The sequence below is a fragment of the Podarcis muralis genome, chromosome 3, assembly GCF_964188315.1.
Source record: "Podarcis muralis chromosome 3, rPodMur119.hap1.1, whole genome shotgun sequence".
NCBI classification, from domain to species: domain Eukaryota; kingdom Metazoa; phylum Chordata; class Lepidosauria; order Squamata; family Lacertidae; genus Podarcis; species Podarcis muralis.
Window position 1 is genome coordinate 88,456,636 of NC_135657.1, and position 27,631 is coordinate 88,484,266.

At 41.8% G+C, this 27,631-nt stretch overlaps 1 protein-coding gene across 35 annotated transcripts in view; it reads left to right on the plus strand.

Annotated features, from left to right (window-relative positions):
- Positions 1-27,631, plus strand: part of DST (dystonin) — a 301,155-nt gene that overhangs the window by 232,831 nt on the left and 40,693 nt on the right. For 31 of the 35 annotated variants that reach the window (XM_077926290.1, XM_077926284.1, XM_077926293.1 and 28 more), the window contains 16 exons: positions 2,221-2,387; positions 2,801-2,960; positions 3,166-3,492; positions 3,733-3,817; positions 8,709-8,950; positions 9,527-9,733; positions 12,788-12,907; positions 13,053-13,160; positions 14,287-14,505; positions 15,977-16,180; positions 17,210-17,441; positions 17,537-17,763; positions 19,641-19,763; positions 20,270-20,371; positions 24,573-24,674; positions 27,094-27,267. In XM_077926290.1, coding sequence (XP_077782416.1) covers positions 2,221-2,387; positions 2,801-2,960; positions 3,166-3,492; positions 3,733-3,817; positions 8,709-8,950; positions 9,527-9,733; positions 12,788-12,907; positions 13,053-13,160; positions 14,287-14,505; positions 15,977-16,180; positions 17,210-17,441; positions 17,537-17,763; positions 19,641-19,763; positions 20,270-20,371; positions 24,573-24,674; positions 27,094-27,267 — 2,799 coding nt within the window. The remainder of the gene's footprint in view (positions 1-2,220; positions 2,388-2,800; positions 2,961-3,165; positions 3,493-3,732; positions 3,818-8,708; positions 8,951-9,526; positions 9,734-12,787; positions 12,908-13,052; positions 13,161-14,286; positions 14,506-15,976; positions 16,181-17,209; positions 17,442-17,536; positions 17,764-19,640; positions 19,764-20,269; positions 20,372-24,572; positions 24,675-27,093; positions 27,268-27,631) is intronic. The other 4 variants (XM_077926297.1, XM_077926299.1, XM_028722657.2 and 1 more) reach the window with 1 other exon arrangement.

Consider the following 27,631-nt stretch of genomic DNA (forward strand, 5'->3'; position numbering starts at 1 on the left):
AAAAAAATACATCTCCATAGTCTCTGTGATCCCATCACTTAGGATGGTTGTCATGGATGCTCCTGGGGGGGGGGGTGTTTGGCTTTTTTCAGGGGAAGGTCAAATTTTCTCAACCCAATCTGTGAAATTCTCTTTAAAGATTTGCCCTTTCCTACTTTCATTTTGGAATTCTCCACTCATTTTAACAGAGGCATCCAGACTGTAGCATATTAGTGGCACAGGATCTATTAGTCCTGCCTTTTACTTGTATGGCTCAGATTCAGCGGTAGACAGTGGGTTTTCCTGGGGGAAAGTGGCTAGGCAAGCGGAAGTGTGGGATGAGCCCTAAATTGCTTTGGTTCATTCAATGAGAAAAGTGACCAAGAAATATAACAAATAGTTGGTATGTAAATTTATATCCATCTCTTCTTTCACCATGGAACTCAAAGGAGTTCCCAGGCAGTCTCCCATCCAGGCATTGATTGCATCCTTTGTCCGGGGAAATGTGGTTTTCTTCACTTCTTTGGGAAATGTGGGGAGCTGGTGCAGACTGGGGGGGACAGAGGCCATGTATAGCACAGAGTAAACAATCATTTCATTGGACCAGCTTTCTGTATATATTGCAAGGAAAACTCTGGAATATCTGTGCTGGTTCTTGGCATCATTTCATGCACGTGTACATTTCACTGGATGCACATCAAAAACAATTATTTCGAGGATCAAAAGCAATCTGATGTTTGAAAAGACATCACTGATATTGTGAAAAGGGGCAGGGGGGAGAACATTGTAGAGCTACTCCCTTAAGTTGAAATAAAGTTCAAAATTTTGTCAGGGCTTCAATCCTCCTTCATCATTTTGACAACCCTCCACCCCACCCCTTCTCAGCTAATCTCTTTTTCCCATATATGCCATTCAGTGTGGACATATATGAGTTGCCTATACATATGGGTTAGTAAGGGATGAAATCTGTGCCTGGTGTCGGCTTCTGCTCCACCCCTTACTTCCTGACTTCTGTCTCTATAGAGTTTTGTAGAGTCTGTTTTGATTTAGGGTAACATCTTGTTGTGCCTGTATCTTCAGTTAATAATGTCAAACACCCCTGCTTCAGATTGTTCAACAATTGTTTATAACACAGTTGCTGATGGATTGTTAGACCCTCACTTAAAAGGGGCGGGGAAAGAAGGTTCATATTAAATATTGAATTGGCAGTTGTGGAGTAAATACAGCACATCAAACTCTGTAACCAGATCCATAATTACTTTCCTGTTCAAAATAAATGTATGAGGAAGGAAAGAGCAGGTCACAGCATGCACAGCATCAGAGAGAAGTTGTGCTCTCTGAGCAGTCTTAACAAAAGGCAGTAGGAGAGAGGAGGGGGGATTTTTGGCTGAAACATAGAAGGCAACCCTCAGGGAAGAGCACTGCATGAAGCTTAGTGAATCAAGTCCTCAGGTTGTCTGGCCAAAGTGAGTATCCAAAGTTGCAGCTGCTCGCAACATAATAATCTCCGAAATGATCATATGTTTGTACTGAAAATTTGGGACACAATCCAGAGAAAGTTATAACATGTTTGATTCCCCATTAAAATAATTTGGTCTTAGGAACATCATTAAGCCCTGAATTGTGTTCATCTTATTGAATGCAGCCACAAGTGTTTTGAAAGGTGAGCACTATATAAACAAACAGATATTTCTCTGGATTGCAGTGGATAGTTGCAAACATCAACAGTGTATTGAAAAGATGGGGAGGGTTCTTATGTGAAGCGGAAAATTTCCTATCTTTTCTTTTTCCAAAATGGAAAAGCTTCCCCAAAAGTTCCCAGCACTGTTGTGTGTTATAAAATGTCCCACTGTGATTCCCCCCTCTTCCTGCACATGTCAACATCATACCTCATATAAGGCATATATATCTGTAGCCCTTCCAGAGGCTTCCAGGATAGCATTGAAAAGAAATCTGAATGAAAACATTTGGAAGGATGCTAGACCTTTACAACCGATGCTAAGATTGGCACAGTTTGCTCGCTCTCATAATGAAATTACTTATTTATGCAATTTATGGCACTTGCATTGTAAGACTGCTGGCACCCTCACAATTTCCTGCCATCTCAGAAAATTGTTCCCTTAAGCCTGCCTCTTTTTGCCAGTAAACAAGACCTTGAAGAATCTGCCTCTCAATCTTTTTACAGCCTTGTAGTGAACAGTCATTTCCTGGCAATTTGATTTTTGATTATTTTGTCTCCAGCTTCTCCAGAGATTGCTGGATGACCGCAGACCCACTGTTGAACTAATCAAGCGTGAAGGGGAGAAAATTGCAGAGTCAGCAGAGCCCGCTGATAAAGAGAAGATCTTGAAACAGCTGAGCCTCCTGGATAGCAGATGGGATGCACTGCTTGATAAAGCAGAAACAAGGTACCTGAAATGTTTGCATTCACTTAGGGGTACAGTAGGGTGTACTCCTTGATACAGCATTAGAAACTAATTTGAAACTATAGCAACATTTTCATCCAGTTAACTGTAAGATTCGCATTTGAAGCTAAATGAGAAAATGGCTCTGAGTATATTACAAGTTTTATTTTTAGAAATTTCAGTGAAATAATATGGGGAAATCAGTATCACATAATCACCCGTTCTTGTAGTAAAGTGGATGTCTCCCATAATCTTCCAATTATGGGAACTACTTTTAGGTGTAGTTCAGAGATTTTCGAAGTAATTCAGTGAACATAATTAAACCGAAGTAGTTCTTTCCAAGCGCTGATTTTAACTTTTTAGTATTTCATACATCCCTCATCCCGCAAAATGGGCTTTGTTTTCACATATTGTAGGAATCGTCAGTTGGAAGGTATCTCAGCTGTAGCACAGCAATTCCATGAAACTTTAGAACCACTGGTTGAGTGGCTAACCATCACTGAAAAGAGGCTTTCAAATTCAGAACCCATTGGAACACAGGCTTCCAAACTACAACAGCAGATTTCTCAACATAAAGTAAGATCTTAATGTGCCTTTGTAAATCAAAAGTGGAGTATTCCCCCCCCAACACATTTTTTATTACTTTGTTTATATTCTTCTTTTACCATCAAAGTTATATTCTTTTGGTTGTTCTTGAGTTGTTTTCATATTTGGTTTTATGGTTTCTTTTGTTTGCTTGTTTTTCTTTTCTTTTTCTTACTACTTTGAAAACTTCATTTAGGCCTTTGAGGAAGACATCGCCACTCGCAACAAAAATTTGGAGCAAGCTATTAATATTGGTCAGGCTTTAAAGGCATTGAGCTCCAAGGAAGACAAGGAAATGGTGCAGGAGAAACTAGATTCTTCAGAAGCCCAATACACTGAGATTCGAGAGAAAAGTGGCAGTAGGGCTCAGCTTCTACAGCAAGCCTATTGCAATGCTCAGATTTTTGGAGAGGATGAAGTTGAATTGATGAATTGGCTGAATGAAGTACATGAGAAACTGAGCAAACTGGCAGTCCAAGACTACAATACTGACTTGCTTGTGAAACAACAAACTGAAATGCTGGTATTTCCATTTATTTTCTGTTGATTTTATTTTTCCATTTTAAGCACTATTTCATATTACTTCTCATTTTTTTATTGTTATAGTCGTTTAATTCTGTATCCTGATCATTTATTTTTAAGCCCTTATCCTCCCCGCACCCTGCTCCAATTCTCACTCTGAGAGAATAAGTGGCTGCTTATAGACTTTCAGCTTTATAAAAGATGGCTTCTTTGATGATAAAAGCATTCTGAAATTTTCTAGGCTCTCCAAGAAGAGATTCTGCTCAGAAAGCAAAATGTTGACCAGGCTATACAAAATGGTTTGGAACTTCTCAAACAAACAACAGGTGAGAAAGCCATGAGGAAATTAATGATTTATGGCAACAAAGACAAGTAAAGTAGAAACCTTTGGGGGCTCATTGACTCCTACTGGAACCTTTTTAAAGCTCATTTAAAAAAAAACCTTTTTTGTTCATAAGTAATGGGATAAGTTTAAAATTATGGGTGCAGTGTCTAATAAAGTTTCACAGTGTAATAGTATACCTGTCCGCTCAGAGGTAAGCATGACTGAGCTCAGCAGAGCTTACTCCCAGGTATGTGAAAAGAAAGCAGTAATGAGAGTTGGTGTAGCATAGTGGTTGAGAGCATGAGCTGGGAGTCCTCAGTTCAAATTTAACCACAGCCATGAACTTCCTAGGTGACATTAGGCAAACCATTAATTCAGCCTCAGCCTTCCTGCTGTAATATTCTACTGGTCTACTGTGCAGAGCTATTGGGAAAATTTAGGGCTGATAGGAAATTTCTCAGAAGAGAATTTCTTAACAGATGTTTGAACAGTTGGAGAATTTCACTCTACTGCTGGGGAATATATGGTGAAATAGCCTTCCAGATTTCATCCTCTTTGAATTTTGAGCACACACTGGATCCAGTTTTAATATTGTTGTGGGGAGCAATAGACTTGGCCTCTACTCCTTCCCATTCTCCTCTCTTACTCCATTAGTTCCATGTGTCGTTTCTGTCGGGGAGAGGGAAGGCCTTATCCTTTATGGAAATAGCATATAGATCATTTCTTTGCCTCTGGAAATTATTTCTCTTATTTGCATTCCAGGTCTCATCACGAAATGTTGTTCTGCTAGGGACAAGACCCCCAAATTTTGGGGAGTCTTAGGGTTCAGGGATTTGTAAATGAAGTACAGTGGAGGGTGGTAAAGAAGCTTCTTAAAATTTTGAACTTAACACTAAAAGCGGCTTGAGACTTTTTTTATAGTACAGTATTCAGTTGAAGGGACGCGGGTGGCACTGTGGGTTAAACCACAGAGCCTAGGACTTGCTGATCAGAAGGTCTGCGGTTCGAATCCCTGTGATGGGGTGAGCTCCCGTTTCTCGGTCCCTGCTCCTGCCAGCCTAGCAGTTCGAAAGCACATCAAAGTGCAAGTAGATAAATAGGTACTGCTCCGGCGGGAAGGTAAACGACGTTTCCATGCGCTGCTCTGGTTTGCCAGAAGCGGCTTAGTCATGCTGGCCACATGACCCAGAAGCTGTACGCCGGCTCCCTCAGCCAATAAAGCGAGATGAGCGCCGCAACCCCAGAGTCGGTCACGACTGGACCTAATGGTCAGGGGTGCCTTTACCTTTACCTATTCAGTTGAAACTCTTGAAAACAAGAGTGTGATCACTCACCCCTAACTTGAATATGCATGGTTCTGGAAGAATTTGATTATAGTTTGAATAGTTCCTTATTTTTTGAGTAGCACTTCAACATTTTAAAGCAGTTTGTGATGTGTGGTATCATGATGCATGTCCATTTGGATCTCAGCCAGTAGATGTAAGGAAGGAGTAAATAGACTGCTTAAACAGCTATATAGAAGAATGTTGTAGTAAATGTTAAAAAAGTGGTTTTTAAAAAAAATGGACTAAGTAATTGGTCTACCTATTGCTGTGAGAGAGGCTGCTTCCCCCACAGTGGACCTAGTACTGTAGGAAAGTTGCATTCCAATTGCACACAGCATGTCTGGCTTGTAGACCAACATCTTCTAAATTTTCCAGTCTCTAACTCCATGAACTCTCCAAGATATACATAGTTTGGGGCTGGGAAGAAGGGAGGGAGGAGAGAAGGAGATGAATTACAGAATTAGAAACTGAATTGTTCACTGAAAGGTAAACATAAAGTATAACGAACAGTGCAGTTTCAATTCTGACTTTTACTCTCTTTATAATGGCGATTGCGTGGACATAGCCACTCAAAGAGGAAAATGTTCTTAATTGTAATTAGCGCTGTCAGTTGATTCATTACCTGCCTTATTTTAATGGATTAAATTTAATCACTGTACATACCACAAAATCTCAATATTTGTGTAATTTCATGTATATTGGAGAAAAGACATAGTTGGTTGTTGTTTTAAAGATATAGTCAAATAAAGTTGCCATGCGGTGTTAGAAGGAAAGGCCATCCATCTGCTCCTTAGTCTGGAATGCTATCACGTTATTCCCATATTCAGAGAGACCAATTCTGAACTTCAGAGCAGGAAACACCCTGAGCCATGAATAGTGAGCTCTGCCTACCATACTGCCTGTCACCTACTCAGAAGTCACTAGGGCTCCCAGCTTGTACTGATGACTTAATTGGCGTGAGCCAGTGCATAGAACAGGGATAGGGAGTCCAGATGTTGTTGGACTCCCATCTCCCTGTCAGCATCGCCCTTGAGCCAGTGCACCAACTGGACTCATGCACCTCAACCCCGACTGGGCTAGGCGAGCTGGGTAGCACTGCCAGAGACCTCCTTTCTCACAGGAACAGGTCACAGTGCTGTGGACTCACAGCTTAGAGCTGAGAGCACCGGATTCACAATAATACAGTCGTTGCGCAGCAGAGTTTTGCAGAGTCTTGCAGAGTATAAACCACTCGGAGAGCAGCTCTGTAAAATATCTTCCTTTTATTCTGTAACTACAACTATGATACAAAACTATATACAGAGCTGAATATTCTAAGCATACCGTATTTTTCGCACCATAGGACGCAGTTTTTCCGTCTTAAAAACTAAGGGGAAATGTGTGTGCGTCCTATGGAGCGAATGCAGGCTCCCTGGCTTCAGCGATAGCAAGGCAAAGCCTCCGAAGCCTGCGCTCCGGAGGCTTCCCGTTGCTTCCGCTGAAGCCAGGAGAGTCTGCTCTTTGAGGCTGGCGGGGGGAAAAGCAGCGCTTCCCCCATCGCCAGCCCCAGACGATGGGGGGCAGCAGGAAGGTGCGCGACGCCTTCCCGCTACTCTCCAACCCTCCTGTGGGCTTTTGCGGGAGATGGGGGAATTCCCCCACCTCCCGCAAAAGCAGGCAAAAGCCGTGCGCTCTTTAAAGGGGCTGCGCGGCTTTGCTGGCTTTTCTAGGAGGTGGGGGAATTCCCCCACCTCGCAGAAAAGCCCGCAGGAGCCGCGCACCCTTTAAAGAGCAAGCGGCTCTTGGGGGCTTTTCCCCAAGGAGGGAGAAGGGACTGACTGGCTGAGTCAGTCCCTTCTCCCTGCTGCGCGCTTTTGCGGGAGATGGGGGAATTCCCCCACCTCCCGCAAAAGCAGGCAAAAGCCGTGCGCTCTTTAAAGAGGCTGCGCGGCTTTGCTGGCTTTTCTAGGAGGTGGGGGGATTCCCCCACCTCGCAGAAAAGCCTGCAGGAGCCGCTCACCCTTTAAAGAGCAAGCGGCTCTTGGGGGCTTTTCCCCAAGGAGGGAGAAGGGACTGACTGGCTGAGTCAGTCCCTTCTCCCTCCTGCGGGCTTTTGCGGGAGATGGGCGAATTCCCCCACCTCCCGCAAAAGCAGGCAAAAGCCGTGCGCTCTTTAAAGGGGCTGCGCGGCTTTGCTGGCTTTTCTAGGAGGTGGGGGAATTCCCCCACCTCGCAGAAAAGCCCGCAGGAGCCGCGCACCCTTTAAAGAGCGAGCGGCTCTTGGGGGCTTTTCCCCAAGGAGGGAGAAGGGACTGACTGGCTGAGTCAGTCCCTTCTCCCTGCTGCGCGCTTTTGCGGGAGATGGGGGAATTCCCCCACCTCCCGCAAAAGCAGGCAAAAGCCGTGCGCTCTTTAAAGGGGCTGCGCGGCTTTGCTGGCTTTTCTAGGAGGTGGGGGAATTCCCCCACCTCGCAGAAAAGCCCGCAGGAGCCGCGCACCCTTTAAAGAGCGAGCGGCTCTTGGGGGCTTTTCCCCAAGGAGGGAGAAGGGACTGACTGGCTGAGTCAGTCCCTTCTCCCTGCTGCGCGCTTTTGCGGGAGATGGGGGAATTCCCCCACCTCCCGCAAAAGCAGGCAAAAGCCGTGCGCTCTTTAAAGAGGCTGCGCGGCTTTGCTGGCTTTTCTAGGAGGTGGGGGGATTCCCCCACCTCGCAGAAAAGCCTGCAGGAGCCGCGCACCCTTTAAAGAGCGAGCGGCTCTTGGGGGCTTTTCCCCAAGGAGGGAGAAGGGACTGACTGGCTGAGTCAGTCCCTTCTCCCTCCTGCGGGCTTTTGCGGGAGATGGGGGAATTCCGGCACCTCCCGCAAAAGCAGAGAGAAGGTCTTGGAGTAGCGCACAGGCTGCGTGCAGCCTGTCCACTGCTCCCAGAGCTGGGGGGGGGGGAATCATATTTTTTCCTTGATTTCCCCCCCTGAAAACTAGGTGCGTCCTATGGTCCGGTGCGTCCAATCGTGCGAAAAATACGGTAAATCAATGCTACACTGAGAGTCTGCAGCTGCTCTTAGCAGCAACCTTATCTCTAGGATCTCTAACACTCTCTCTCTCTCCGATACACTGACTAACTGACTGACTCTCTCACACACACAGATTGATGTGGTGCTGGGCAGAATAAGTAGATAGCAGGACACGCCTCCTCCTCTCTGGAGAGTCAGCAGAGACCATCAGGAGATCATCAGGAGATTCTTGGGTATGGGAGGGGTGAAATCTCCTCACTCCCATCAGAGCCGACCAATAATCATGCAAAGAGTTGTAGTCCAACAACATCTGGATGGCCACAGGTTCCTCGTCCCTGACCTAGAGAATCCTGATTGGCTGAGGCTTGACCTAGATTTATTTTGGTGGAGCCCAATCTAAAATAAGATGGGGTGGGCTAAAGTTGCATGTGCACAGCAAACCTTCCATGCTCAGAAGAAAAACTAGCTTAATCAGGATGAAATATTTGTTCTATTTTCACCTGTGGACTTAAACACTAAAAACATCCTGGTCGCTTTAGATGATTTGTGTGTTAAATACCCCTTTCACATTGCAGGTGATGAAGTTGTCATAATTCAGGATAAATTGGAAGGCATTAAAACAAGGTACAAGGACATAACTAAGCTGAGTTCTGATGTGTCCAAGACTTTAGAACAGGCTCTACAGCTTTCTGGTCAGCTGCAGTCAGCTCATGAGAAACTCTGCACTTGGCTGGATAAAGTTGAGGTGGAATTACAGTCGTACGAAGCGCAGGTCCCCAAAGGTGAAGAGTTAAGTCAAGCGCAAGAAAGACAAAAGGTGAGCATAAAATGCTGTGTTTGCTTGTGGACAGCGTTCCGGGGGTCACTTGCCAGCAGCAAAGATGGCTGGAGCAACAGGCGTGACACTTCCCTTTGTACAGCTACACAGAAGTTGGGACGTTTTTGCATGTATTCACACCTCATGCACATCCCTTCACCCTTCATCCGGCTAAGCAAGAAGCATCATCATATTTCAGAGTAGGGGAGGGAGGTGGAGAGAGAGAGATGGGGTATTGTTCTTTTGCACTATCATCTTTTATTAGTTTAGAGGTTTGTGTCAGCATCATGTAGGTAGGTCCTTTGTTTATTTATATTGATAGTGTGAGAGGTTAGGGGGTCCCAAGCATGATTGTAACAAAAGCAAAGGTAGCCAAGTTGAAAAGAGTGATATTTATAGCTTTGGTTTGCTGCTGTAGCATTTCAACTATGTACTCTTAAACTAAATAAAAAAACTGAAGATGGGAGAAGGAGAAAACCAAAAAAGCCTCATGGGTGGAACCTTTGAGCTGTGCAGATTTTGTTTCTGCGCCAATGTGTTATTTTTAATTTGTTTACCTTAAATATTCCTTTTTAGGCACTGAAAAAAGAAGCAAAAGATAATAAAAGTTTACTGGACACTCTTAATGAAGTCAGCAGTGCTTTGCTTGAACTGGTGCCATGGAGAGCAAGGGAAGGGATAGACAAAATGATCACAGAAGACAACGAACGGTACAGATTAGTGAGTGACACTATAACTCAGAAAGTGGAAGAAATTGATGCTGCCATTTCCAGATCGCAGCAGGTAAAAATGACCATAATTCTCATTTCAGTCTATGCGTGATAGGGAAAAAAAATATGTATATTTATCTGTTCAAGGAATATATCCAGGTGTATATCTGGGAATCCGTACCAAAAGAAAAGGCTGCTGTTCATATTATTGGCACATGCATGCTACGTCTTTGCAAGAACTGGGGCCAAACTTGAAAAGAGCTTGGTCATAGTTGTCAGACATGAGTCCTAGACCAAAGCAAATCCAGTCATTGTTGTAGCCATCTGTCTTCTAGTTGACACAGAAATTACAGATCAGTCTCATACTGAGAGGCATTACGAGTGGCATCATGCAGTGATCTCAGTGGGAATTTCAGTACAGAAAGAATTGTAAACTCAAACCCTGTAACTTATTATTTATGCTGCTATGTAGGTCATATATCAGCTTGTGTAAATGAATGGTTGAAGTAAAGATGCGTACAGTAGCCAGTGGATGCAGTTTTGCAGGAAATATAAACATTATTTGCAGTTGCGGGCAGCATTAAAATGAGCTTAATATACACATCAGTGTATATTTTCTTTTTCTTTTTTAGAGCTTCTAATTTGTTGGCCCTTTAATTTAGTATGACTCAGTTTATATGCCTCTCTTTCAAAACAGAATGTTCAGGCCAAAAGTACCTTCTCTGATTATAAATGTGAGATGACAGCAAATGTTTGTGGCTTGTTTCAAATAGATTAAACAGTGTGATAAAGAATTACTCATGAAAAACATGGAGAAACCTCAACCCACGTAACTTGCTTTTCAGTCATGATTCATAATTAAAGAATAAGATATGACAGCTTATCCATTAAATTTCACCTTCAGTTGGAAGTGACTCTGTCACCACAAACATGTAAATTATCAACTTTCTCAAGCAGCTTAATAGGATTATTTCTTGTTCAACCAGCATATGTTGAAAGCATCAGACATAATGAAGAATTTTGATGACCTCTAAAGGTTGCATATGCTCCCACCAACATGAGTGGGTCCAATAAAAGTTATCCACCTTATCAGTTTCTCTACCACTTTCTTTTAGGAACATGATTCACGTTGAAACTTGTTGTGTATATTTATTTGTCTGTTTAAACTAGACCATTCAAGTATTGTGCTTCACGCGCATACCAATTGCTCTACAGTAGACTTCTCTAACTTGGTGCCCTCAATATAATTTGGACTCCAGATCGCAGCAGCCCCAGTCAGTATGGCCAGTGATGGAAACTGTATTTTAAAGCATTTGGAAAGAACCAGGATGGGGAAGGCTCTCAAAGTTCTCCAAAGCTCTCGAGTTCAGTTGAGAACTGGTCTGGTGAGCCCAGGGGAAGAAACAAAGTTGAGGGTGGAACATTTGCATATGACAGCAGTGCCTAGTGGGATAACAGACCCTGGCTTCCCTTCCCCTGCGCCATCCACATGTTGAAAGGGAAGGTCTGAAATGAGGAGTCTGCTTTGTGTGTAGGCTCTGCCTCTGTCAGAACCCTTTGTGATCAGGGTGCTAATCTAGGTTCACACAGCGGGCTCTCCCTTCTTTAGAACCTTCCCCCAGAGTGTGGAAGTCAGGGTACCGCAAGTAGTATTGTCATGGTGGTGGGAAGCTCAGTGGGCACAAACTTGCTCTCTTCTCCCATGCATGTTCGGAAAATGACATTTGAAAGAAATCCACTAGTGGTCTCTGAAAGGATAAGGTTTTCAGGGGGAAAATATGTGTATGCTATAGATACTCAAGACTTGCGTTCGCACAACTGGACTGTCAACTTCTACCAAGAAGCAATTCCTATTTTGCTGCCCATTGATTTTAATGCCATTGATCTAGCCTAACTAAAAAATAATCTCTCTATTGAGGCAGGGAAATAATCTTAAAGATGGACAAGAGCAAGAGATGTTTAAAGAAAAGCAAGTATTAATATTACCTTTGATGTTTGTGAGAATTTTGACAGAGAATTCTGGTTGAAGTATAAAGTATAATGTGGCTCTGACATTTCCTGCTTCCTCTTTGTAACACTTCTGAAATAAGCTGATTTTGATATACTCCTCAGTGTCACAGAGAGCCCTAGAATTTAATAAAATAAGAACAAACTGTGTGGTTATTATAAGAAGCTGCATTATATTCAGTCACAGCAACGAGCCACCTAGCCTCACACTCTTAACTACTAGCACTGATTCCAGGATGCTGTGCTGCTGACCTGAAAGTCATTATTCTTCAACAAAATAACTTCAAAGGGAAACTTTAGCCAGCAGCTGCTGAACAAAAATTCATCAGCAAGCTTGAAGCTACTTGTTTCAATTTCATTCAAGGCAAAGTTTTTTTCTCCTATTTCATTAAATTATCACAGCAAAGAGAGGAAAATTATATCGTTGCATATACCGGTAATTTGTGAATGATCACTGTGTTTATTTCGTATACTTTTGAGCTTTGCACAGAGACATCACACTTGCTATTCAAAGATATTTGGCCCACTGCTTACAATCTTTACCTTTCTGACTCTGTATGTGTTTGACCAATGCCACTGAAGCATGTTGCACTATTCTGCCTTGCCTTACCTGTCCCTTTAAGAATACCCAGATTTCTCTCATCCTCCATCATATCTCTTAAGTGAAGAGGCCACATCTCCTCTTCCAGGTCTAAATGCACAAACTGTGGAAAGCTTATGGTCTAGCAGGGAAGTTAACAGGCACTATCTTGTTGCCATTGACACCTTGATCGCTTCATCCTCTATCCCCTCCCGAAGGTGTTGCAACACACATTCTTAGCCATGTGCAACTCCCTTAGCATTGCAGCTTAAAATACCCACCATTCTAGAACTGGCCTAGAGGCAGCTTTGCAATTGAGGGTTATACTGGTTCTGATATCCAAAACATAAACAGGTTCTCATAAACTTGGGGCTGTGTAAATGTAACCAGTGCAGTCTTACCACTGAGCTATGATCCGCACCTCTGAATCTTAAGAAATGTCTTTTCTGAAATATCTTTTCCATTTGAACCCTCTACGCATCCAGTTGGAGTTATTTTTTTATTAATTGCTTTTTTTATTTTTTTCTGTATTTTCTTTAGTTTGATCAAGCAGCCGACACTGAATTAGCCTGGGTTGAGGAAACAGAAAATAAACTGATGTCTCTGGGTGACATTAGGCTTGAACGTGACCAGACCATTGCTCAGCTACAAGTTCAAAAGGTGAACAAATGTGATTCCATCTGTAATGCAATAATTAATGGCCATTACTTTTTCTGCCATGATTTAATTTTCAGACCATTATAGTGCAGGCTTTTGCTCTATGTCCTCATATTCCTAATACCAGAGTATTGTATTATGTAATTAGGCATTTACCATGGAGATTTTGAAACACAAGGATACAATAGAAGAGCTTGTTGCATCTGGGGATGAAATTATGAAGACATGCACAGAAGAGGACAAACAAACCATGAAGGTAATGGAGCATGATTTGCACTTGCTTACCAATAACTTTGAAAATCTGCACGCGTAAGGGATTCCTAAGCCATGTTGCTGGAGCCCACTAAGATTATGTAAGAGGGGCTGAAATGTGCCTTGAAAGCTTAAGCTGCCTCAAGTTGGCTGCATCATGCAGCACGTGGTTAAACTATGGAACTTGCTCCCACAGGAGGCAGTGATGGCCTCTAACTTAGGTAAAGGTAAAGGTACCCCTGCCCATACGGGCCAGTCTTGCCAGACTCTAGGGTTGTGCACTCATCTCACTCAAGAGGCCGGGAGCCAGCGCTGTCCGCAGACACTTCCGGGTCACATGGCCAGCGTGACAAGCTGCATCTGGCGAACCAGTGCAGCACACGGAACGCCGTTTACCTTCCCGCTGGTAAGCGGTCCCTATTTATCTACTTGCACCCGGAGGTGCTTTCGAACTGCTAGGTTGGCAGGCGCTGGGACCGAACAACGGGAGCGCACCCCGCCGCGGGGATTCGAACCGCCGACCATGCGATCGGCAAGTCCTAGGCGCTGAGGTTTTACCCACAGCGCCACCCGCGTCCCTGGCCTCTAACTTACATGGCTTTAAAAGAGGATTAAACAAATTCATAAAGCTATCAATGGCTATTAGCCATAATGGCTATGCTCTGCGCAGTTGGAGGCAGTGCTGCTTCTGAATACCAGTTACTGGAAACCAGAGGAGGGGAAAGTGCTCTTGTGCTTGAATCTTGCATGCTGGTTTTCCACAGGTCATTGTGAGAACAGGATGGGGGACTAGATGGACCATTGGCCTGATCCAGCAGGTTCTTAAAACTTACTTGAAATGCCTGTTGAAATTTTAAAAGGCCTTCAGTATACCCTCAAAATTCAACAGGAAAGAGGGCCTGCCTGATATCAACTATGGGGGAGTTCCATAGAATTGGACCCGGAATGCTGAATCCACAACTCCTTGGGGGATATGCCTCCCCCAAGCACCTGCCTACTTGCCCCCTAAAGGACCAAAAGATTGCCCACCCCGTTATATAGCAAGACTAGTCACCTGCCACAATGGTAATCTTGTAAATGTCTCCAACCAAAATATAAATGCTGGTGTTTGTTGGTAATTTCTTTAATAGAAGAAGCTGGAAGACCTCTTGCAGAAGTATAATACACTCTGTCAAATGAACTCTAAGAGGAACCTGCAGCTAGAAAGAGCTCAGTCTCTAGCCAGTCAGTTCTGGGAGACTTATGAAGAGATTTGGCCATGGCTAACGGAAACACAAACAGTAATATCACAGCTTCCAGCACCAGCTCTGGAATATGAAACCCTAAAGCAACAACAAGAAGAGCACCGGGTAAGTTTGCAGTTGTCTAACAAAATGCTGTTAATTCCAAAGGTCAAAAGAAGTGCAGTCCTCTCTTTAGCATGTCATATTCACCAAACCAACCAATACTTATCAGATTTTACATATTTTTTACTCTCTGTTAAAAACAACAACCCAAAATTCATTTTATTATGAAACAAACATTTTCTATTTTAACATAAACACAAGTTTGAGATTATTCTCAAGGCAGAGCAATCATTGTGAAAAGTGGATTAGTGAATTAGTGGCCTAACTCTGAACAAATTATTTACATTTTTTTAAAGGAATGAGAATGTTCAACAGTATCCAAAATAGCTGGAATGCAAAGCAAGCTGTGGTGTTCCCTAAGGGGGGAAAAAAAATCAAAAATCCAAAGTTGGGAAACACCTTAATTTGGACCAGCCAAAGTATCACAATCTTTTGAGTTCTCCAGAACTCTTAGTCAGGATGTTATGTAAAGCAGAGAATGGGGGAAAGGGGGCGGGGGACAGCAACAAACAACAGAAATGGTTGTGGCCACTACGTCTGCATTTAGATTCAGTTTTAAGAGAGATTGCATGCTGGATTGGACTAGGTGTTGCAGACTCAGTCTGTACCCAGGATTTTGGGGAAAGAGGTGATGGCTGACCCCCAATTTTGGAAACATAAAGTCCAGCAGTTACTCAGTTCTGCCTCCAGCCTTAACAAAAGACAGAGGTTCCTGATTAGGCAGAGTGCAGCAATAAAGAGAAACATGGCTGCCTTCATATTAGCAAAGTTGGAGATTAATTATAGAGAGTGTTCTGGGTAGAAAAATCAGCTAAAGCTTCATTGAGTAGTAGTGAAGGCATACTGAATACAACAGAAACTGGAGACAAACAAAAGAATAAGTACGTACCCAGAAGCACCTTCTAAAAGTGAACTTTAAAACTATAACAGTTTGTTCTGTTAAGTTATGCTTTAAATGTGCAACAGTGTGTTGCTTCCATTTTAATGCACAACATTTTCTACGAGTCTCAAAAATATTGGATGATCTTAATATGATTCCTTGACGTAACCTTGGAGGTTTGATTTGCTTGCTTTTGTTACAGCACTCGAGCACTAGCGAGCTATTTATAATCACATTTAAACAATTTGGCATCTTCTGGAATGCCATTACTTAATAAATCATTTAGAGTGCCGGACAACTGGCTGAATACTTTTGACTAGTTATATTGTTTTGCTTCCCAGATTCTGTTCTTTTAAATATCTTGGTTGACTAAAATGCTGTTTTTCTAGTATAAAGGAAACATTATATGCTTAGAGCTGAAAACGCAACACTAAGGCTAAATGGATATATCCAGTATGAGTTATACTTTGTCTTAGCATGCAGCTGGGATTGTTTATTTAGACCACCTTGCCAGCTGAACGTGTTGGACGCACAGACAGCTGGAATGTGGCGATGTAAGGGTTAGATACTGATAAGTGTTTTGCTTTGCTATAGCAACTGCGAGAGTTGATTGCTGAACACAAGCCTCATATAGATAAGATGAATAAAACTGGACCTCAGCTTCTGGAGCTGAGCCCGCGAGAAGGTTTTTCAATCCAAGAGAAGTATGTAGCAGCTGATGCCCTTTATAGTCGAATTAAAGAAGATGTCAAAAAGCGAGCTCAGGCACTGGACGAAGCCATTTCTCAGTCTACCCAGGTAACATTATTTATTAGAAGAGCAATTAGATTCCAACTGCAGGATGTTGTTATCTTAAATCAATAGACTCTAGGTACATAGTGGACTTGCCAAGACACTACGTCACCAAATATGTGAATACGCCCATCATTGCACATAAATTTGCTCTTCCTATCTGTTAAAGAATTAAGGGCATTGCATTTTGGTGAATCAAACCTTCCCCCTGTGCCATCAAGTTCCTTGAAGGAAAGGCATAATTAAAAAATGGAAATATTCTTATCCTATTTGGGAATTACAGAATTGTTTTTCCCTGAATAATAAAGCCAGTATCCTACATAATAGTGATTTGTTCATGCATGCACACAATCAAAGGGGCTAATTGGTGTCAAGACAGCCCAGGGTTTCTCCTGGTGTCTTTGCCAAAAATAGTGGTGGTGGGACAGTGACTGACTGTTGGTCAGACTTGGCATGAAGCAACTTCCAACTTTCCAATGTAATGCTACTGCATTATAGTTTTCTGACCCTACCTACTTAGGAGCTAGATGCTTACATTCATACGATGTCTATTAATCACTGCCGCATAATGTTAACAGTAATTAACCAATGCAGTAGGATATTTATTAGATAAAACTTTTTAATAATGTGAATTGCTGACATTTTTTAAACGACATAACACATTGTGGCAAAGGATAGGTGAAAGAAAAAAGGTGTTATTCCCTCTGTGTTATAAAACCATGTTCAGGAAACTATTAATACATAGTATTAATACATGGTGATGATGAGACAGATAACAATTGGTCTGTACTGTAAAGCTGCCTAGTTCACTAACAAACAGATATGATTTGGACATCTTGATTGGGAAACATAAATTTTGCTTAAACTAAGATCATAAATCTGTTGAGAAAGTCACAAAAATAGTTAAGGATGCTTTAAGCATGTTCATTCAGCTATAACTGTTTTTTTTCTGGTTTGACCCAATTCCTTTTAAATGTTGCTACTAATCTGTCACTCACCCAGTCTTCTCTCCCTCCTCCCCATTTGTCTGCATAGTTCCATGACAAGATAGATTCGACCACTGAGAGCCTAGAACGCATTGTTGAACGTTTGAGGCAACCGCCTTCCATCTCAGCTGAGGTTGAGAAGATTAAAGAACAGATCGGTGAAAATAAGAACGTGTCTGTCGACCTTGAAAAACTTCAGCCAGTCTATGAAACCCTCAAGCAGCGCGGGGAGGAGATGATTGCCCGTTCAGAAGGCGCTGATAAGGACATATCTGCTAAAGGTAGACTTCAGAATTTTACATTTCAAAATAAATGCATGAACAAGTTTCCACAAGCAGAACTTTATATACCTGCCCGTGTATATTTTACTTCCTAGTGGTTCAGGATAAGTTGGATCAAATGGTCTTGATGTGGGAAGACATCCATACCCTGGCTGAAGAAAGGGAGGCCAAATTGCTTGATGCAATGGAATTAGCAGAGAAGTTCTGGTGTGATCACATGGCTCTCATAGCCACTATTAAGGATACTCAGGATTTTATCAGAGAACTAGAAGGAGCTGGAATTGATCCTTCAGTGGTAAAGCAACAGCAAGAAGCAGCAGAGGTAGGTGAAATGTAACTGTTGGGCTTAGACTACTGTCCTGCTCCCATATATTTCTTAGCAATCATGTATAAGCGTGTTAGTGGTTTGGACTATATTGTTATGCTATGTTTAGTGGAAATTCCTTTACAAATCATCATGGCTGGTTCAGATGTAACAGGAAACCATTGTTTCCAGCTATGTGAATGAGCCACACTGAGCTGCCGCCTCCCATCTCCAGTGCAAGGCTCTCCACAGTTCATTCACATTATATATGGACAGGACTAGATATAGAGTCCAACACCATCTGTGTGGATTTATTTTGCTTCTTTAAGAAACAAAAATCCCTGTGTGTAACAAATGCATAGCTACAGGTAATCATGGCCTGCATTTTTTTGCCTTCCTGCACTAGTCAGTAATGCCCTTTTTTCTCTTCAGAGTCTATGCATTGCTGAATGAAAAGACTTGCATGGGGGAAAATGCATTTGAAGTAATAATGAAAGGTGATGGCTGTGTTCTACCTCCAATGTCAAAGGCAGTTTGCCTCTGAATATCAGCTCCTGGGAATCACAAGTGCTGTTGTGCACAGGTCCTTCTTGCGGGCATCTGATTAACCACTGTGAGAACATGATGCTGGACTAGATAAGCCTTTGGCCTCAACCCAGCAGGACTCAGCGTTCTTTCTGATGACTATTGTGCCCTTATAAGCCATCTAATGATGATTCGAGCATTGGGCCAGATTCAGTTTGCTAATGGAAGCCGGCACAAAGATTTCTGCTAGCTCAATAGAGATTTCCCCCTCTTCTTCCCCCTTCACCTCTCTCGAATCTGCTCTGGAGGGTCAGGGGAACCCCCAGAACAGCATGGAGAAGGAGGAAAAAGGAGATAGTTGCATCTGACAAGCAGAAATTCCTTTGCTGATGGGTTATTGGCATAGTGCAGGCTTCCTCAAACTCGGCCCTCCAGATGTTTTGAGACTACAATTCCCATCATCCCTGACCACTGGTCCTGCTAGGTAGGGATCATGGGAGTTGTAGGCCAAAAACATCTGGAGGGCCGAGTTTGAGGAAGCCTGGCATAGTGTGATGTTGAATTCCACCCATTGAGTGGGGGAAATTCATGCATTAATCACCCTTAAAACACCATCCGTTCTCACCCAGAGCAATCTCCCTCCCAACTTGCTGTTCAAATGACTGCACAAGTTTGGTCTTTTGGTTTATGTTTCTGATAGGCACTCCCCTCCCCAGTATTGCCTGTTGAAGTGAGAGGACTTTCCTAAGCCGTTTGTGATTTGCTGTGGTAGGATGTGTGTGGGATAAAGTGGAAGACAGGGAATAAAATAATCTCACTGCCATAGGACATGCCTAAAACAGCTCTGGTTTCCAACCTTTATTCACAAAAGTCATAAACATTCATTACAGGAAAATAATAGCAGCCTGGGATCATGTGACATTGAGACATTGCATTTTTATTTGATAATATTCAGAAGCCAGACCTACTAATTTGTTTAAAAGGAGGATAGTATTCACCTTATTTTAGCATTATGGTGTAATTTTCCCACACTGTATGGCTACAATGTTAGCTTATTGAATTTGAAAGCTGTTTTTCTAAGCAGGTGGACATGTCGGTCCCTGTAATGTTCTGGATACAGGGGAATTGTTAAGCCCCTGCCACAACAACCATCTGCCCAATGGGTGAAGAAAAACCTACTCTTAAACTCCCTCCTTCATGTTGTCGTCTTCTTTATAAATCAATATATTTTTAAAATTTAAGGTCAGCATGGTCTTATGCTATGCTAGTTAGACACTCATGGATAGCAAATAATGTTTGCCACTCTGAATGAATCTTAAATAATAAATTTAATATTATGGAAAGTCTAACATTTTGTTTCTCTTTTTTAGACTATTAAAGAAGAGATAGATGGGTTACAAGAAGACTTAGATGTAGTGGTAAGCCTTGGCTCTGAACTGATAGCAGCATGTGGAGAACCTGACAAACCATTAGTCAACAAGAGCATAGATGAGGTATGAGTTATGTAATTGTTTGGCATTTTATGTCCATATGAAATGGATAGAAAGGTGTTTCCTTTTTTAAAATTGATGTATGGTGCCTAATTTAAATACTTGGCAAACATGCAGGGTTCTTTGGGGAGTCAAAAGTAAAATTCACCACACTGGCTTCTGGTTTGATTTTGAAACTTTCAAGGCACTTTGCAGAACTGAAATAAACCTATGAAGCTCATAGTTTAACTTGCACTGATAAGTGGAATCATCCACATTTTTAACTATGGTAGGGTAATAAGCCACCAAAAACTTGGGTGGAGGGGATCCTGCTCCTTGATAGAGAAGACATATCCACCTAGATTTAGCAATGTTCCTTGCTCTTATTATAATATTAGGGAGGCTCTTGCATAATTTTTATATTGCAGATAGAGAAACCTTAATCTAATGTCAATCCTAAGTTTTAATATATAGGTTATAGACATTGCCTTCCAGTTTTTTATTCAACTGAATCTCCATTTAAAATGCAGCTAAATTCTGCTTGGGATGCTTTAAATAAAGCATGGAAAGAACGTGTTGACAAGCTTGAGGAAGCAATGCAAGCGGCTGTTCAGTATCAAGATGGATTGCAGGTAAGGTTATTTTTAATCTTTAAAATTTACAAGCATTATCTAATATTATTCTTTTCTTTTTTTCTTTTTTAAGAGTAACCTTTTTAATCAGCCAGAGACCCCTGATTTGATTTTGAATTGTTGGTTCAGAACAATTGAAAATGTTGGTTTTCATTTAACCTATAAAGCACCTAATGGTTGTACACTATTGTGACCTCATCTTCATCCTCCTGCAAGTTCTTAGATCGTCAACTTTTGAATTTGCTTGGTAACAGCACCCCAAATTTTTCTATTACTATACCAAGTTTGTATGATGAGGAATTCTCAGGCAAAATGCAAGCCTATGTTCTTCTTTCTGGCAACACAAGACAACCTGGTTGTTCGGGCTGGCTTTTGGTGGAATTGGGTATTTTAATTTGATGTTAGTGGATATGCTGTTGGTTTTACTGATCCTGATTTTATAATAGTGTTGCATTCCCCTAAAACAAGAGGTTGGGGGAACCTGTGGTCCTCCAGATGTTGTTGAACTTCAGTTCTCATCAGTGCCAACCCACATAGCCAACACTCAAGGATTATGAGAACTGTACTCCCAGCAACACCTGGAGGGCCCCAGGTTCTCCATCTCTGCCCTAAAACACAGGGTGGGGCAGCTAAATTCCTAAATGAACAATAAATAAATATGTATATTAGAGCATGAACTATCCAAAGTTAAATGCATGTTATGGGTCATGCAATGTGCTACATTGGAGATGTGTGATTGGATCTCCTAGCATATTATTCTTCTCCTAAAAGTGTGTGTGTGTGTGTGTGTGTGTGTGTGAGAGAGAGAGAGAGAGAGAGAGAGAGAGAGAGAGAGAGAGAACCACAGCACAGGGGGCATTTTTAAAATTAAACCCCCTCCCCTTTTTTCTTTCCACCCTGAGCTGCTGTAGAAGGAAAATCATATGGGCATGATACTGACCTATGCATAGGTATCTTTCCTTGTGACTAGTTCAGATGTAGAGAGACACCTTGGTTTGCTGTTACGTGTACAAACCAGGGCAATCATCATATTCACATGTTTTCCCCTCTTCCATTTCCCTCCCCTTTATGCATTGGAGGAACAAATGTAAAGCTTTAGTTGTAGTTTGTAACAAACGGGTTAGTGCAAATTATCAAATGCTGGTTTGGATGCCTCACGTTCTCAGTTTTTGATGGAACAGGAAATCATGGTTTGTTACAAACCGATAATGAAAGCTTCACATTTCTACCACTTCACGTTTGAAGTGGGGGAAAGGAGACGAGGAGCACATGATCCTGAGACTTGCTGCTGGTCATTCACATAATGAAAAACCATGACTTTTTGTTGCATCTGTTCAAGACCTATATGCCAGTAAAATGAGGATGCATCAGTAGATCAAGAGAACCTCCGCTGAAAGAGTTTGGTCATTATGATACATTTAGCTCAGACAAAATGTGAGATGGTGACATTCAAACCAAAGGGGGGGGGGCTAAGCTTTTTTTGGCAAGGTCCTTTGTAGTTTGGACAAAAGATTCGCTTGGTAGATTCTATACATTTTAATTTGCTGATATGTCATGGTAGTTGACATGAAATTTGTCTCCAATAGAAGCATGTCTATAATTGAATATCTTCACATTTTATGGCTGCTAGCTTCCTAACCATCTATTGATAAGGTTCAGGTTATAGTTCAGGTACACTGGGTGTGTAATAGGAGGGCTAAAATTAGCTGATGATTTTTCAAGCGCATTTTTTAAAAGAAAAGTGGTTAAACAGTGCTAGGAACAGAAATGTTAAAAGTAGTTTATCTAAAATTTTAACATCTCTTTTTTTCCTCACCACTGTACAATATGTATATGTCAGTTTTTGATCAACAGATCAATTCTAGAAAGATTGCTAATTGCTTATTTCAATAAAGATAGCTTTTCCATATCACAAGGTTTGAAGGTCAATTTTATAGCATTTACCTATGTGATTGTAACTGATCCTATAACCAGGTTTTAATCTGAACATATTCCTATTGATTTGTTGTTGTTGTTAGAATTTATGTACCGCCCCATACCTCTGGATCTCAGGGCAGTTCACAGAACAAAGTCAAAATATAAAACCACAAAATATATAATCAAAATAAAAACAACAACCCAATAACCCCCCCCCAAAAGAACCACATTTTAAAAGGGCATAGGATGTTAATCAAATCAACCAAAGGCCTGATTAAAAAGGAACGTTTCCGCCTGGCACCTAAAATGTGTATAATGAAGGCGCCAAGCAAACCTTCCTGGGGCGAGCATTCCACCGACGGGGTGCCACTGCAGAGAAGGCCTGTTCTCATGTTGCCATCCATAACTTATCTGATGGTGATTTGATTCTATTCAGTGAGCAACATCCCACATATTCCAAAATTATCATATTTCATCACTGGCCTTCCTAAATTTTATCTGCTCAGCAGATCTTTGGATCATTTGTAAATTGTAAATGAGGTTCCGTTTCACTGCTTTGGATCACATGCATTGCTTGTAAAGATAGAATAACTAACTACCTGTTGGAACAAGGATGAGGACCCTCATGCCTGGGCGGGGGAGACCAAAGCAGCCCTCCAGCCCTCTCTGCCTGGCCCTTTGCATTCACCCCAGGTCACAGTCAACCTTACTTTATACCCACTTTGAGTGTTTTTGCCTGGCTGGATTGTGTTCTTGAACTCTGATAGTGCCTCTTAGTAACCTGGATGAGAGTATGGAGTTGAGTGTGTAAGTGTGTGTAGAATCAAGCCTGCTATATGAAGGTAAACTGTAGATTAGTTGCCACTTTGCCTCTGGGCTTGCTCACTATTGTGGACTACAGTCTGGAAAAAGGGTTCCCCATCTCTGCATTAGAAACTGCATTGCACGTTGGACCATGGTAAAATGTTAAGAGGCAGGACAACACTGTAACATTATGCCCAATTACTTTTCAGACTTTGGTTTTTGTTTTTTGTTTTTTAAAAAAAGACTGTCTTTGACCAGAGGGTCCCAGCAACGTGCTTATTTCTACATTTCAGCTTTCATTACTTGGCTTAAATTCCTAACCTAAAAGCCACCAGTTTCTTAGTCTTTCTCCTGCATTGTCTCCAGTATGACATTATGTCTGGAAGACACTTGAAGAAGCAGTGCGCACTCCAAAAAGATGTGGATCTTTCCCACCAAATGGAACTAAGCAGGCTAGTTCCTAGATTTTATCGGGGTGGGAGAGGTGCTCTTTGATATATTGACATGCACATGTATGCATGCTCTTAAATGGAATACCTGCTGCCAAGTTGGAGGTGAAGTGTGAACACAACTGCTCAGGCATAGCTGATGCATGATCCCTGGTAGTAGTTCACACCTCATTAATGGGGAGCGAAGTGGCCTTTGCTATCCAATGTTATGAAATGTCCTTGAATGTTATGAAAATCTGGCTCCCTCTGCTGCATTTTTACCCATCTTGAGTCATAGATATGGCACCGGAAGAGTGTTTGAATATCACCCTCTGAGCTTCCTCTAAAGACCTTCAGATATCTTGAGAATTTTAATAAATGATTTGACTCATACATTCCAGAAGGATAGCCAGATCACAATATCTGTTATCTCAAAAACAACAAAGAGATTTGTGGCACTTTAAAGACTAACAGTTCAATTCTAGGCATGACCCAATGAAACTTATTCGCAGGTAGGTATTAGAGGATTGCAACAAATACGTGACAATAATTTGGTTAGTTCTTAAGATGCCACAAGATTCTCCATTGATGCCCCAATTGTAGGTTTTCTGAGGATAAAAATATTTGACAGCTCTTATATTCAAAAATGGAGAAGTGCACAAAAAGTTGTCACAGTGGAAAAACCCAGCAGAAAATTCTAAATGCTTTGAACAGGCAACAACTGTTTTGTGGGGGGGTTATGTTCATGACCGCCATGCACATCAGTGGAGTGTGCATAAGCCCATTCTGCCCCATTATGCCTCTGCCCCCCCCCTTTCAGACCATTTCCAGGTTGTGGTGATGCACATGTTCACAGTTATGCACATATTGGGCAAGCATGAAACAGTTGTTGCCTGTAATACTTACAATTTTATTCAGTAGCAAATATACAGTACTTAGTGGCATTCACAGATCAATTATTATTATGTTGCACCTACTATGAGACTATGCTATAGCATTACTTGGACTACTATTTTACCTGATTCTCTTATTCTTATTAAATATGTTTACAGGCCATATTTGACTGGGTGGATATCGCTGGCAGTAAATTAGCTGCAATGTCACCAGTTGGAACAGACCTAGAAACAGTAAAACAACAGACAGAAGAAATGAAGGTATGAAACAGTAGCTTCTTATGGATGTACATCTTTCTGTTAGTGTTAGTGTTCCAAATCACTTTGCATTCAGTCTGTAACAAAAAGTAAATTATTTTCGTATGGGCATGTTGTTTAAAAATCTGCAGCCTTTCTGAGTCTGAAAGTAATATGACATCAGTTTCCTCTCCGAGTTAATTGTGGATTTTTTTCAAGAGCAGTTATTTTTTCATCACTGCATCAATTACTTTTATGACACCCAGCTTCCCTTTTAGAATGTGCACAAGTTCCTGCAAAGCCTGTCATTCTTCATACCACGGATTAGTCCTAAACATTCATAGATCTCTTCATTTCCACCGCAGCCCACTGGACTATAAAGCAAAATCCCCAGCCAACTCTAAAAGCAATATTTGGAATGGAAATATGACTCATTCTTTTCATAATACCTGGATGCTGCTGTGTGCTTTGCACAGGAAGCAGAGATGGTATAGGATATCCTGTTTTAGGGCACAGGATTAGACTGGATGAATCCACTCCAGCCCTGTTATTGTATGTGCAAAGCAGGGCTTCAATATGTTGGGAAATTAAACAGGAAATTTAACAGCCAATATTTAAGCCCTGTCTCTCAGCAGGGGTTGGAGATTGAAAATTAGGGTTAAGAAATTACTTGTAAAAATGAAAGCGGGGATTAAGAGATCATCAAAACAGGGCAGAGTGGTGATAGTGATGCATCACCTTGACCCAGGGGTATACAGTAACAGGGGTGAGGGGGAAGCCCTTCTACATTTCTCACTTCTCTTATTGAATCAGTGTGTATCTTTGGTAAAAGATGTTAGTCTGGATAGGGAATAGGATTTTGTGAATGGGTCACAGCAGGGAGGCTTCAGAGAGTGTTGGCTGGCCGCCCAATGACTTGCAGAGTGTGCTGATGGCAGAAAGAAGTTATTGATGAATCCTTCTGCCTTGGATCTTCAACAAGCTTCGGGTGTGCAAAGGATTCCCTTCCTCTTCTCTGTCTGGCTCATCTGGTTTTGCATAGCTGTTTTTGGTCTGTGGGTCCCTGTACTTAACAGGTTTAACAGCCTTCTCAATAAGCATGTTTTTAAAGCTCTGAAGAAATGCCTTTTGACAAAAGAGAGAGCATTTGTTAACATCAACCACTGACATTCAAAACTCATGATATAGAGTTTGTCTTCTCCACAACCAAAATTAATATCAGATGAAAAAAATTCTCTGTTGGGTGGTTTTTCTTCCTCCATGCTTTTTGCAAACACTGTAGGGATATTTTGAATAAGGGTGTATCATGGACATGTCCACATGGCTATCTGCCTTGAGCTCCATGCTTCTGTGTGCATTTGGAAACCGGGATATGACCCCTGGAACGGCTGTTGCCATTTCCTCTAAGGCTAGCAACATTCCTCTAGCAACAGAAATTCTGTGTATCCCATAAGTCATGCAGTTGGTGGGGAAACTAATGTTGCTAAAGCCTCGAGCACATTCTCACATTGGTGATTGGTTGCTGAAGTGTCGTTCTTCCACATCTCTGCATTTATTTATAATTACATCTAATTCAGAGATGTAATGATATTAAGAAAATGCATGCCCAGAACTGTGACTCATGTAAAAATAAAAGGGGTAGACTCTTCTGGATTCAGCTAATTTATTTATTACATTGATTAGTTACTCCATAACCACAGGAGTGTCAAACAATTAAAAGAATTTAAAGTATAAATCCAATAAAACATGAAATAACACCACCAAAAATTGTAGAAAACAACACTAATGTCAGAGCAGACTGGGTCAACAGCCAGGTAAATATAACAATGGACAAGAGAGAACCACAAAATATCATTGTACAGGTAAAGCTATATTCTAACCCTCAATGAATGCAGACATTAAGATCTCTGTGTGTGTGTGCATTGTCGCAGCCAACAAGCTATGTTTCTCACCTCTCTTTCCAATGCCATGCTGCTTACCAAGAGGGGTAGGGTGAATGCAACAAGAGCTCGACATGGCGCAGGAGCAGTGGTGGACCCAGTCTCATGCTCCCATTGCTGTACCCACACCTGTTGCCTTGGCTCTGCTACTGTCCCTCTTGGTAAGCAGCAGCAATGGATGGCATTGGGAAGACAGGAAACACACACTCAGGTGCAACAGCTGCTACTGCATGCACGTGCGCGCACACACAAACTGATTTTTAAATTTGTTTTAGAAGTTCCTGCTTTTGCATGCTGGGTGCATTTTCTTTCCTGGTGCAAGAGTGAAGCGTGCCTTCTGTGTTCATTTGGAGAAAACACATGCCTTAGTTGTTGGAAATCCAGGGGCAGATATATCCAGTGTGACCTATTTGGCAATTTTGAAGTAAGGACAGAGCATCCTACTAAGCACTCTTCTCTGGGTGATATTCATTGTCGACTATTGTCTTCCTTGGTTTCCACAGCAATTTAAGAAAGAAGCCTATCAGCAGCAGATTGAAATGGAACGGCTGAACCACCAAGCAGAGCTGTTGTTGAAGAAGGTGACAGAGGAGAGTGATAAGCACACCGTACAAGACCCCTTGTCTGAACTTAAGCTGTTGTGGGAAAGTCTGGAGGATAAAATTGTTAGCCGCCAGGTAAATGGAAACTGAAAGGGTAATATTCTGCCTTATGTTGCCATGAAATGCATGTTCTCTGGCACTCGTGCTCTGAAATTTCAATAGCAACAGTTTCTACGTGGAAACTCACTTGTGTGTCAAAGTTTATTACGTGAGCTAGGGAAGAAGTTCTCAAAACTGTGGCCTTTCATTCAGGTAATCCATAGCAGGTCGGCATCAAATACTGATATTACTTTTTAACAGTTTTTTATTTATTATTTTCAGTTAACATATTGCATTGTATTTTTAGTGTAGTACAATTTGAATTGATTGGAATGCAAATTGTAATACAGCAGAATACAATACATTGGAAATAACTTTCTGACAGTAAGAGCTGTTCCAC